The 14,049-nt window shown below is 37.0% G+C and overlaps 1 protein-coding gene across 1 annotated transcript in view; it reads right to left on the bottom strand.

The window, feature by feature from the left end:
- The window catches only part of CACNA2D4 (calcium voltage-gated channel auxiliary subunit alpha2delta 4), a 112,046-nt gene that overhangs the window by 82,573 nt on the left and 15,424 nt on the right, over positions 1–14,049 (bottom strand). The window contains exons 9-10 of the mRNA XM_045555209.1: positions 1,551–1,611; positions 389–539 (exon numbers count right to left, since the gene is read on the bottom strand). Coding sequence (XP_045411165.1) covers positions 389–539; positions 1,551–1,611 — 212 coding nt within the window. The remainder of the gene's footprint in view (positions 1–388; positions 540–1,550; positions 1,612–14,049) is intronic.

Genomic DNA, 14,049 nt, shown 5'->3' with positions numbered 1-14,049 from the left:
CTCCAACGGCAGAGTGGAGAGTGGGCCAGCAACGGGGGCTTGTAGAGAGCACATGGCGGGGCCGGGGTGAAGTGGGCGCTCACTCAGGCCAGTGCTTCTAACCTTTACTGGGTCCCAGACGCCTCTGAGAAATTGACGAAAGATACAGACACAGAAAAATGGGGGCACATATTTCACATATGATTTCAGAAACTTCATGGACTTCTCGAAGCCCAACCTCGGGCAGACGATGGACCCTGGGTTAGGAAAGAGCCTCAGCTTTAGAGGAAAGAATCGTCCACAGTAGGAGGCACCAAGTGGCTGTCCATGTGGGTCATTCTAGTGTGGGCAGAGGAAAGATTTTTCTAGAGCAAGTGCGAGCTGTGCTAAAACAGGAAGGCATATTTACCGCGATGACATTGACAAAGTCATTCTCTCCCAGGGTGTCCAGGATGGTGGAGACCGTGTGCTTGGCAACGGCCATCCTCAGCCCCTTCATGCTGCCACTCACATCCACCAAAATCACCACGTCCTTGGGAGAAGTAGCAGCTTGGATGTACCTTCAGCAGAAAGAAAGAGACAGGCCAAGATGGGGAAGCCCCCTGACCATCACCTAAAAGCACATCGGGGAAGGGTACCAACTGGATATCAGACTGAGGCGGGGGGTGGGGGGGGGATGGGTGTACGCCTACATGATGAGTGCGTTGCGCACCGTCTGGGGAATGGTCATGCTTGAAGGTGCAGACCCGGGGAGGTGGGGGGTGGGGGGAGGGGATGGAGGTATGACTACATGGTGAGTGCCAGGCGCACTGTCTGGGGAATGGACACACCTGAGGCTCTGACTCAGGGGGATGCGCGGGACATGGACAATGTATGTAACCTGAGCTTTTGTACCCCCATGATGAGCTGAAATTAAATAAATAAATAAATAAATAAATAAATAAATAAATAAATAAATAAATAAAAACATGGGGAAACCATCGCCAGAACCACCGCCTGCCCGAGTCTCCGGTTATCCCTGTTCAGATCCTGGCCCAAGCATGCCCGAAACTCAGGTCAACGTCCCATCTATGTCAGGCTGTATCATGTTCCATAACCACTCAACACAGTTCTGAAGCCATTTGGGTGGCAATAGTTGGGAACGCGCCTGCCTAATGAGCTAAACCCTGAGGGTAGCTCTTGTCCTCTCTGATTTAGACCGGCCAGGGTCCCTGAGGGAAGGGAGAGAGCTGGGGTCCACTCTTAGATTCTGTCACGAATCTGCCAGAAGAGGGGTGTCGACCAAGAGGAGAGCCTAATAGCAGGTTGATGTGGAGACAGCTCAGTGTTCTGGAAGGAGGTTTGGGCTGGGAAAAACAAATATAATCAGTCCTGCGGCAAAAGCAGTTGCAAAGGGAAGAAGGCAGGAATGTAGCTGGCAACTTTTCCTACTCTGTGTTGGATCAAGGTTCTACATGCTGAAGGCCTTGTGTGGTGGTGGGGAGGGGCAGGGATTGAAAGAGAACTAGGCAAAACCTGACAGCTATAGGACAAATGTCAGGACCAGAGACCTTTCCCCTGTGAGCTCTTACCAGCCGCGGTTTCGGCAGTCAAAGGTAATGACTCCATTCTCGTCAGGCGTCCATTTTATACCTGGGGAAATAAAGGCTGGTTCTTTTACTAGCCTGCTGAGACTGCCCCAGAACCATGTCTGGGTGCTGACTCCCAGAATGGCCATGACCCCCAAGGCAGAACAGCTTCAGACCTGGGCAGCAGGGTGTGGACCACTGGAACACACTCTGTAAACTGAGGCAGCAGGCAAGGAGACACCTACCATCCAAACTGCACAGATCCAGAGATGGGGGTACTTTCACAGCTAGGACCCCATATGTGGTGTCTGGGACTCATCTGTGAAACTAAACCTCATATCAGATAGTGAAAGGGGAAGCTTTGGGAAGGTGTGATGTTTAACACCCCTTACCCCCCCAGCAAAATGTGGACAAGGTGTTGAGAGAGGCAAGTGCTCTGACTTCCAGCCCACTGCCCGTAAGGAAGTTAAGCTCATTAGCACTCATGATCCTTTGCATGGGCTGGGCCATGAGAAATGATTTGGCTATAGGACTGTAAGCTCCTTGAGGTCAGGGATTCCCAGCACCTAGCAGAGTAGATGCTCAACTAATGTCTGTTACCTAAATGAAAGAACAAATGAATAAGTAAGAAAAATCTTACTTTGACTCACTAGCAGAGTGCTGGGGTATATTTTGTCCTATTCATCTAATTTAAAAAATGTATATAAATCCACACAATGCATAGAAAACACCATCATGATCCACAATAGAATCTCTATTTGGAAAAACTTTCATGATTGAGAATAGTAGTTTCAAAATAAGATGATTAAAAATAACAGGTGAAATTATAATATGCTGTGCTTGGGATAAAAGAAAAAATATGGCAGTATCATGAATGTTTAGAAGCTCCAAGGGAACTTTCTATGCCACAGCAATTAGACTTCAGATGACACATACCCTTTGAGGCATTACTGGTCTCTCAAAGGTAGGAGAGGTTTTCAGAGATCATGCCTTCAAAACCAAACAAATGAGAACAGAGCCTCAAGTGTGAGGGGTGTGGGCCAGACAGCCAGCAGCGGAGGCCTTGAAGGTGAGGAGCAGGACCAGCACCATGGTAGTGTGGTGTGGTCGGAGCTTGAGCTCCCACAAGCCTGACCCAGACCTGAGAGTGCCTGTGAGAAGTGGAGCCTTCCAAAGACTACATTCTTACAGCAGCATGGTGGTGGGGAATTTGATCCTTAAAACAGCAATGAGGAGAAGCAGCTTAATCTGAGGTTCCTGGCTCTGAATTAAAATCTTAGAAGAGGGTTTTGGTTGTCCTGGATGAGGGTACCTTCAAGCCCAAGCAGAAACAGAAGTGAATCCTCTTGAGGACTCCCAACTCAGGCCTATTAGATTCCTTCAGATTATAAGCAGTATGGCTTCACAAGCAAAAATTATCAAATCCATAAGGAGTAGGCCCCTATAAGTGAGACACAGCAGAATCAAGAGCCATAGATTTATCTTCCAAAGAATTACAGATGTCCAAACTGCCAAATACATAATATAAATTAGGTATGTATGAGAAGAATATACAACACAAAGAAAAACATACAACAAGAAATGATCAGGAATAAAGAAACAGCCTTAAAATTATGATACTTTCAAAAATAAAAAAATTTTTAGTTTGAAAAAATAAATTAAGTAGATAGTGAATTATTCATAGGTAAAAAGAAAATTTATACATTTGAAGGGTTTATCCAGTATCCTGTTGAGGCTAGAATGAGAAGGTCTAATATACATCTGACTGGAGACCCAGAAAGAGAAAAGGGACAGCACGGAGGAAAGGCAATGGTTGAAGAGATGATGTTGGCAATTGTTCTAGAATTGATTTAAAAATAACACACCTCTACAGATCCAGGAAGCACAATATATCCGAAGCAGGGTAAGTAAAAGGATATTCACATATAGGCACAGAGTAGTGAAGCTGCAGAAATTTAAAGGCAAATAAATAAATACATACCTTGAAATTAGCCAGAAAGGACCTACAAAGGAGCAGTAGTTAAACTGATAGCAGATTTTCTCAATATCAATCGAAGCCAGAAGACAATGGAAAAACAGCTTTACAATGTTGACAGAAAAAGAACCATTAATTTAGAATTACATTCCTAACAAAACTATCCTTTAACAATGAGGATAAAAGAAAACATTTGTAGATAAACACAAACTGAAGCAGTTTATCACCAAGAGCCCTGCTGTGATGGAACTTCTGGAAGGTTTACTTCAAGAAGAAGGACAATGATCTGGGGAAGACAGCCTGAGAAACATAAAGGAATGGTAAACAAATAAAATGGAAAACAAGTGGTTAATTCCAAACAAGCAATATTTAAAATATCACATAACAGTAATAGTATCTCTTTAGTGGGGATGAAAATTTTGAAATATTAGATGACAACAGAATGGAAGTAAGGATGGGGGAAGGAGATGGAAGCAAAAAAGTTCTAAAGTTCTTTATTAACTGGGAGGAGAGATTTAGACATTCAAATACAAGAAGCTTAGAGTTCCCCAAAGAGATACAATTCAAAAAGGTCTTCTCCATGATACATTATAGTCAAATTGTCAGAAGTCAAAGACAAAGAGAGAATTCTAAAAATAGCAAGAGAAAAGATCTGGTCATTTATAACGGACCCCCCATCAGATTAATAGCAGATTTCTCAGCAGAAACTTTATAGGCTAGGAGAGAATGGGATAATATATTCAAAGTACTGGAGGAAAAAAACCTGCCAGTCAAGGAGACTATACCCAGCAAAGTTATCCTTCACAAATGAAGGAGAAATAAAGTCTTTGCCAGACAAGCAAAAGCTGAGGGAATCGATCACCACTAGACCAACCCTACAAGAAATGCTTAAGGAACAAGACAGAATAATGGCCAGCAAACGTATAAAAAAATGCTCAGTGTCTCCAATCATTAGGGAAATGCAAATCAAAACCACAAGGAGATATCACCTAACTCCAGTGAGAATGGCCTTTATCAAAAAGTCCCAAAACAACAAATGCTGGTGACGATGTGGAGAGATATGAACACTTACACTGCTGGTGGGACTGCAAATTAGTACAACCCCTGTGGAAAATAATTTGGAGATACCTCAAAGAGCAAAAAATAGAAATACCATTTGATCCAGCACTATTAGGCATTTACCGAAAGGAACAAAAGACATTCTATAATAAAGACATCTGCACTCAAATGTTTATAGCAGCACAACTCACTGTTGCAAGGATGTAGATACAACCCAAGTGCCCTTCAATCCATGAGTGGATTAATAAAATATGGTATATCTATACTATGGAATACTACTCAATTACAAAAAACAATGGTGATTTAGCACCTCTTATATTATCCTGGATAGAGCTTGAGCCCATCCTTCGAAGTGAGGTATCACAAGAATAGAAAAATAAGCACCACATGTACTCGCCATCAAATTGGAGCTAACTGATCAACACTAAGGTGCTCACATGGTAGTGATATTCATTGGGTATTGGGAGGTAGGGGTGGGTAAACTCACAACTAATGGATGTGGTGTGCATTGTATGGGGGAAGGGCACACCTCTAGCCCTGGCTTGGGTGAGGCAAAGTCATTATTTGTAACCAAAACGTTTGTACCCCCATAAGATCCTGAAATTAAAAAAAAAAAAAAAAGAAATGCTTAAGGGAATCCTGCGCCTGAAAGCAAAAGGACAATATCTACCATCATGGAAATGCACGGAGGTATAAAACTCACTAGTAGAGCAAACACAAACAAGGAAGAGAAAGGACTCAAAAGTTACTACTATGGAAAACTACCAAACCCTAAGTGATAAACAATAAGAGAAAAATGAAGGAAAAAAAAGATATACAAAATAACCAGAAATCAATTAATAAAATGGCAGGAATAAGCCTTCACATATCAATAATAATCTTGAATGTAAATGGATAAAACCTTCCACTTAAAAGATATAGATTGGCTGAATGGATTTAAAATGATCCTATTATATGCTGCCTACAAGAAACACATCTCACCTGTAAAGACACATATAGACTGAAAATAAAGGGATGGAAAAAGATATTACATGCAAACAGAAACCAAAAGTGAACAGACTCATATCAGCTAAAACAGACTTTAAGTAAAAAACAGTAAAATGAGACAAAGATGGTCATTACATAATAATAAATGGATCAATTCAGCAAGAGAATATAACAATTCTAAACAAATATGCACTCAACACCAGAGCACCCAGATATATAAAGCAAATATTATTAGATCTAAAGGGAGAGATGGACTCCAATACAATAATAGTGAGGAACTTCAATACCCCACTCTCAGCACTAGACAGATCATCTAGACAGAAAATTAACAAAGAAACATTATATTTAAACAGCATATTAGATCAAATGGACTAAGTAGACATTAACAGAACATTTCATCCAACAGCTACAGACTATTCTTTCATCAGCACATGGAACATTCTCCAGGACTGACCATATGTTAGGATACAAAACAAGTCTCAACAAATTTTTTAAGATCAAAATCATTTCAACTATCTTCTCAGACTGCAATGGAATAAATCTAGAAATCAAGAAGAAGAACTTTGGAAGCTGTACAGATACATGCAAATTAAACAACATGCTCCTGAATAACCATTGGGTCAAGAAAGAAATTAAGGAGAAAAGCAAAAAATTACTTGAAACAAATGAAAATTGAAACACAACATACCAAAACCTATGGGATACAGTAAAAGCAGTTCCAAGAGGGAAGTTTATAGCAATAAATGCCTACATCAAAAAACTGGAAAAGTTTTAAATAAACAATCTAATGATATACCTCAAGAAACTAGCAAAGCAAAAACAAACAAACAAACAAAAAAACCCAAAAATTAGTAGAAGGAAAGAAATAATAAAGATCAGAGCAGAACTAAACAAAAAACAATAAAAAGATCAATGAAACAAAAAGTTGATTTTTTGAAAAAATAAACAAAATTGATAAACTGCTAGCTAGACTAACCAAGAAAAAAAAACAGAGAAAACCCAAACAAACAAAATCAGAAATGAAAAAAGAGATATTATGACTGAGACCATAGAAATACAAAAGATCATCAGAGATTATTATGAACAACTATACACTAACAAACTGAAAAACCTAGAGGAAATGGATAAATTCTGGAAACATACAACATACCAAGATTGAATCAGGAATAAATAGAAAACCTGAACAGACTAATAATCAGCAATGAGATTGAATCAGTAATAAAAAATCTCCCAACAAAGAAAAGTCTAGGACCAGATGGCCTCACTACCATATTCTACCAAATTTTCAAAGAACTAGCATCAAGTCTCCTCAAACTATTCCATTAAATTAAAGAGGAGGGAATTCTCCCTAACTCATTCTACCAGTCCAGCATTACCTTGCTATCAAAACCAGACAAGGACACAACAAAAAAAGAAAACTGCAGGCAAATATCCCTGAAGAATATAGATGTAAAAATCCTCAAAAAAAACAAAAAAAATACTAGCAAACTGAATCCAACAGCACTTCAAAAATACACCATGATCAAATGGGATTTACACCAGGGATGCAAGGATGGTTCATTCCATATGTGCAAATCAATAAATGTGATACATCACATCAACAGAATGAAGGGGAAAACTCGTATGATCATATCAATAGATGCAGAAAAAGCATTTGATAAAATTCAACAACACCTCATAATAAAAAAAAACTTTCAACAAAGTAGGCATAGAAGAAGCATACCTCAACATAATAAAGACCATACACGATGAACTCATAGCCAACATCATATCAAGTGGTGTAAAGCTGAAAGCCTTTCCTCTAAGAACTGGAGCAAGACAAGGATGCCCACTTTCACTACTCCTATTCAACATACTCCTGGAAATCCTAGCCAGAGCAATTAGGCAAGAGAAAGAAATAAAAGGTATTCAAACTGGAAAAGAGGAAGTTAAATTGTCCCTCTTTGCAGATGATATGATCTTATATCTAGTAAAACCTAAAGATTCCACCAAAAACCTCATAGATCTGATAAATTCAGCAAATGTACCAGATACATACAAAAATCAATAGTGTTTCTATACACCAATAATGAACTACATGAGAAAGAAATCAAGAAGGCAATCCCATTTACAACAGCTACTAAAAAATGCCTAGGAATAAATTTAACCAAGGAGGTAAAGGACTTCTACAAGAAAAACTGCAAAACACTGATGAAAGAAATTGAACAGAACACAAACGGAAAGACATACTCTGCTCATGGATTAGGAGAATTAATTAGCATTAAAATGAACATACTGCCCAAAGCAATCTACAGATTCAATGCAATCCCTATCAAAATACCAATGTCATTTTTCACAGAACTAGAAAAAAATCCTAAAATTCATATGGAATCAAAAAGAAGCCTGAATAGCTAAGACAATCCTGAGGTGGGCGGGGGGAGACCCAAAAAAACCAAAGCTGGAGGCATCACACTACTTGACTTAAAAATATATTACAAGGCAATAGCAACCAAACTGCTTGATATTGGTATTTAAACAGATATATAGACCAATGGAACAGAATAGAGAACCCAGAAACAAATCCATGTATTTACAGCTAACTAATTTTCAACAAAGGCACCAAGAATGTACATTGGGAAAAGGACACCCTCTTCAATAAATGGTGCTGGGAAAACTGGATATCCATATGAAGGAGAATGAAACTGGACCCCTAGATCTCACCATATACAAAAATCAACTCAAGATGGATTAATGACTTAAACATAAGACCTGAAGCTGTAAAACTACTAGAAGAAAACATAGCAAACAGTATAGGACATTGGTCTAGGCAAAAATTTTATGGTTAAGACCTCAAAAGCACAGGTAACAAAAAAAAATAGACAAATGGGACTATATTAAACTAAAAACTTAAGTGCAAGAAAAGAAACAACCAACAAAGTGAAGAGAATGCGAGAAAATATTTGCAAACTATTCATCCAATAAGGGACTAATATGCAGAATATACAAGAAACTAACAGCTCACCAGTAAAAAAACAAATAATCCCATCAAAAAGTAGGCAAAGGACATGAATAGACATTTCTCAAAGGAAGACATACAAATGGCCAACGGGTATATGAAAAAATGCTCAATATCATTAATCATCAGGGAAATGCAAATCAAAACCACAATCAGATTATCTTACTCCAGTTAGAATGGTGATTATTAAAATGACAAAAAATAACAGATGCTGAAAAAGGATGAGGAGAAAAATGATCTCATATACCTTGTTGGTGGGAATGTAAATTAGTACAACCACTATGGAAAACATTACAGAGATTTCTCAAAAAAACTACAAATATTGCTACCACATGATCCAGCAATCCCACTACTGAGTATTTATTCAAAGGGAAAGAAATCAGTATATCAAAGGGATACCTGCACTTGCAGGTTTAATGTTGCACTATTCACAATAGTAAAGATATGGGATCAATCTAAATGTCCATCAGTGGCCAAATGGACAAAGGAAACGTGGTATATATACACAATGGAATAATATTTAGTCATAAAAAGAATGAAATCCTGTCATTTGCAGCAACACTGATAGAACTGTAGGTCATTATGTTAAGTGAAATAAGCCAGCCACAGAAAGACAAACACTGCATGTTCTCACTCTTATGTGGGAGCTAAAGACATTGATCTCATGGAGGTAGAGAGTAGAACGATAGAGACCAGAGGCTGGGAAGAGTGTGTGGGTTGCAGGGGAATGAAGAGGGGTTGGTTAATGGATACAAATATACAGTTAGATAGAAGGAATAAGTAAGTTCTAAAGTTCAATAGCAGAGGAGGGTGACTACAGTCAACAGCATTGATTGTGTATTTCAAAATAGCTAGAAGACTTTAAAGGTTCCCAACACATGGAAATGATAAACACTTGAGGTGATGGACACCCTAAATACACTGACTTGATCATTACACACTCTATGCATGTAACATAATATCATATGTACCCTATAAATATGTACAAATGTTATGTATCATTAAAAAATAAGATGATAGCACATTCAAATATATCAATACTGACAAAAATGTAAATGTGCTTAATTTGCCAACTAGCAGAAGAGATTGCCAGTTTGGATAAAACCTTAAAAGTCATAAACTATTATTAAGAGATGTAGCTAAAACAAAATGACATAGAAAAGTTGAAAGTAAAGGGATGGAAAAATATATATATCAGCTAAATACTAACCAATGCTGGTGTCACTCTATGAATATCACAAATGAGACTTAAAATAAAAAGTGTTGTGTGGGTTAACAAGGGTCAAGAAACATAAAATCAGCAAAGGTATAGGATATTTAAGCAATGCAATTAACAAGCTTGATCTAATGGCATATATGAAATTTTTCATCCAACAATGAGAACACACATATTTTTCTCAAGCACATAGGGCATACTTATAAAACTTGATGTCATTCTAGGCTATTAAAATAAATTTAAATTAATTTCACATAATCAGTCCTTTATACATCATGTTCTCTGACCACAAAGCAATTGAATTAGAAGTTTATAATACAAAGGTAAATATAAAATTCCTATATATCTGTAAATTAAAAAACATACTTTTAAATAACTAAAATATCAAAGAAGAAATCACAGGAAAATTTAAAAATATTTAGGAGCAAACGAAAATTAGAACACTACCATGACACCAAAACCACAGGCAACAAAATAAAAAAATAGATAAGTTGGACATCAAAATTAAAAACTTCCATGTGTCAAAGGACACATTCAACAGAGTGAAAAAACAACCCATAGGATGGGAGCAAATATTTGTAAGTCATATATCTGATAAGAGGTTGATATTCAGAATATATAAAGAGCTCCCATGACTCAACAACAACAAAAAAGCAAACAACCTGATTTTAAAATGGGCTAAGAACTTGAATAGACATTTCTCAAAGAAGATATGCAAATGGACAATAAGCACATGAGAAGATGTTCAACATCACTAATCATTAGGGAAATGCAAATCAAAATCACAATGAGATACCACCTCATACACATTAGAATAGTTACCGTCAAAAAAACCTCAAAAAACAAAACTAAAAGAGAACTCCAGAAAACAACAAAACTCCAGGAATCTGGCAACGATGTGGAGCAATTAGAATCCTCATGCACTGTTGGTAGGAATGTAAAATGGTACAATTGCTGTGGAAAACAGTATGATGGTTCCTCAAAAAATTAAAAGTAGAACCCATCAGTTCCACATATACCCAAAAGCATTGAAAGTAGAGCTTTGAAGAGATATTTGTACACTCATGTTCATAGCAGCATTATTCACAATAGCCAAAAGGTAGAAGCAACACAAGTGTCCATTGATGAATGAATGGATAAACAAAATGTGGCATATGCATACAATGAAATATTATTCAGCCTCAAAAAGGAAGGAAATTCTGACACATGTTACAACATGGATGAATCCTCACGGCATTTTGCTAAGTGGAGTAAGCTAATCGCAAGATGATAAATACTGTATAATTTCACTTATACAAGGTACCTAGAGTAGTTAAATTTGTAAAGACAAAAAGTAAAATGCTGGTTGCCAGGGGCTGGGGTGAGGAGAAGGGAATGGGGAGTTATTGTTTAATGAATATAAAGTTTTGCAAGATGAAAAGAGTTATAGAGATGGATGGTGGTGATGGTTGCACAACAATGAGAATGCACTCAATGCCAATGTACACTTTAAATATATACCCTTAAAAATGGTTAAGATAGGAAATTTTATATGTATTTTACCACAATTAAATATAATATTTTTTAAAACACCACAAATCAAAACTTGTGAGATGAAGCAAAAATGGAGCTTCTAGCGACATGGTATAGCCTTGACACTTATTTTAGAAATACAGAAAGGCTAAAAATTAATACTAAGTGTCATGTTCCATTGAAGAAATTAAGAGGAGTAACAACAGAATAAATCCACAGGAAGGGAAAGAAGAACACAATAAAGTTAGAACTGACATAGATGAAATAGAACACAAAGAAACAATAGAGAGCAATCAACAAACACAAAAGTTTATTCCTGAAAAGATTAACAAAATAGCGAAATCAGTGAGGAACTGATAAAGAAAAAATGTATAATACTACAAATTAAAGGGAACACCATTATAGATACAACAGAGATTAAAAGATAATATGAGAATAATAGCTTTATATGAATAAATTTGAAAATCCAGATGAAATGGATGGATTCTGATTGAAAATATTTCACCAAATTTTAAAAAGAAACAGAAAAACTGCATTAGTGTTGCAAGTGTTCAATAAATTGAAGCAGTAATTTTATATTCCTGTAAAGGAAATATCAGGCCTATCTGGTTTTTAGATGAATTTATCAAGGAAAAGATTATTCTAATCTTTTTCAAATGCTTCCAGAAACCAGAAAGAGGGAATACTTCCCAAAATATTTTATGAAGTTACTACAATTTTGAAAACCTGACTAGGATAGTACAGGAAAGAAAATTTACAGGAATATTTCACTTATAAATATAGACACAAAAGTCCTAAACAAAAATATTAGTAAACCAAATCCAGCAAATGCATAAAAAGATAACTTACTAAAAGCAAGTTAGGTTTTTCATAGGGATGCAAGGATGTGTTAACATTAGAAAATTCAGTATTTAAGTGGGCAAAAGACAATACTCATTTCACCAAAAGGGAAATAAATACAATTAATACCACGTAAAAGAGATGCCCAACTTAATGAGCGATCAGAGAAATGCAGTGCCAGAACACAGTGAAATACCACTTTATACTAAAAAGTTATTAACAAAAAATGTTGAAGTTTAACAACATGCAGAGTTAAAGAAAATGTGCATTGATAAGATCTCTTATTCATTGCTTGTAGAATATAATTGGTGCAAGTATTTTGGAAAACAATTTGGAATTTTCTTGTAAAAGTTGTACACCCATGTATCTTAGGACCTAGTATTTCTATTCCTAGGTATATATTCAAAATGAACTCTTATAATATGTCTCAGTAGACATATATAAGAATGTTCATAGCAACACTGCTCATGAAAGTAAAAAACAAAAATGGGAAACAACCCAGATGAATCTTGGTGGCACAATATTGAATGAAAAAGTCCTAAAAGTCTAAACAAGCTTATAAATTTCAAAAACAAGCAAAGCAAAGGGTTGGTTCTGGGAAGATGGTGGAGTAGGAAGCACCAAGAATCTGTATCCTTACTTGGACAACAATTGCACTAATAGAATCTGTCTAATGTAACGATTTTGGATAACTACTTTGGGATGCTGAAGTCTATTAAAGGCTTGAAACTTCCAGGGGAAGTCTTGGGTGGTAAATTGCAGTTAATTTCTGTCAATTTCAGTTCTTAGCATGGTAGCAGCTACTCACCCCCCAACCCTGTGAGAGGCAGCTGGGCATGTGTTCATGGAGCAGCTTGCACACAGCTTTCAGGACCAGGGTGGGCAAAAAGGACCCTGTCCTCCAAATAGTGAGTGTTGGTGGTCTGATTTCTGATTGCTGCTTCTGATCAGCCGTGCAGATAAAGAAGTGGTTGGCCATTGTTGTACCTCTTCTCATTATTGAAAGCCCCTCTCCTGGCTGAACTTGGCTCCAAAAGTTTTAAAGGGTTATTGCCCTTTTTCCCCCTTTCATTGTTCTCTTTTTCCCTTTTTGTGAGCCAGAGGTTAAAGACTAGAACATTCACAAACAACTGCATATAGAGAGAAAATTAGAAAGTCATCATGCATGCCCAAGGAAAGGCTCAGGAAAGACCTTAGAAGACCTTAAGTTTACACCTCAGGCTGAGCCTCAGCACAGAGAGAGCCTACAACAAGAACAATAGCAAAAAGCAATAACAAAAATCAGAAAACCCTAGAGAAGGAGGAAGAACTTGACCTCCAGAGTTACCATACTATTAGATTCAAGCATCCAGTTTTCAGTAAAAAGAATCACAGAGCATATAAAAAAAAAAAACCAAACAAAAAGCAAAAATCCAGGACAGTATGGCCCATTCAAAGGAAAAAAATAAATCAGCAGAAACTGTCTCTCAGAAATACCAGATGATAGATCTATCAGACAGACTTCAACAACTATCTTCAAAATGTTCAAAGAACTAAAGAAAGATGTAGAAAAATTTAAGAAACAATGTATGAACAAAATGGAAATATCAATAAAGAGAAAATCTAAGAAGAAATAAAGAAATTCTGGAGCTGAAAATACAACTGAAATTAAAAATTCACTAGAAGCATTTAAAGGAATATTTGACAAGGCAGAAGAGAGAATCAGTACAACTGAAGGTAGAACAGTGAAAATTATTAAGTTTAAGGGACAGAAAAAGAAGACTGAAGACAAGTGAACAGAGTCTAAGAAAGCCATGGGAAATCATCAAGATGACCAATATATGTATTGTGAGAGTCTCCAAAGGAGAAGAGTGAGAGAAAGGGGAAGGAGAGAAGATTTGAAGATATAATGGCTGAAAACTCCCCAAATTTGATGAAA

This window comes from Lemur catta, chromosome 6 (assembly GCF_020740605.2).
Source record: "Lemur catta isolate mLemCat1 chromosome 6, mLemCat1.pri, whole genome shotgun sequence".
Lineage (NCBI taxonomy): Eukaryota > Metazoa > Chordata > Mammalia > Primates > Lemuridae > Lemur > Lemur catta.
Note: the sequence above shows the minus strand (reverse complement) of the source record. Positions and strands in the feature narration are given on the sequence as shown.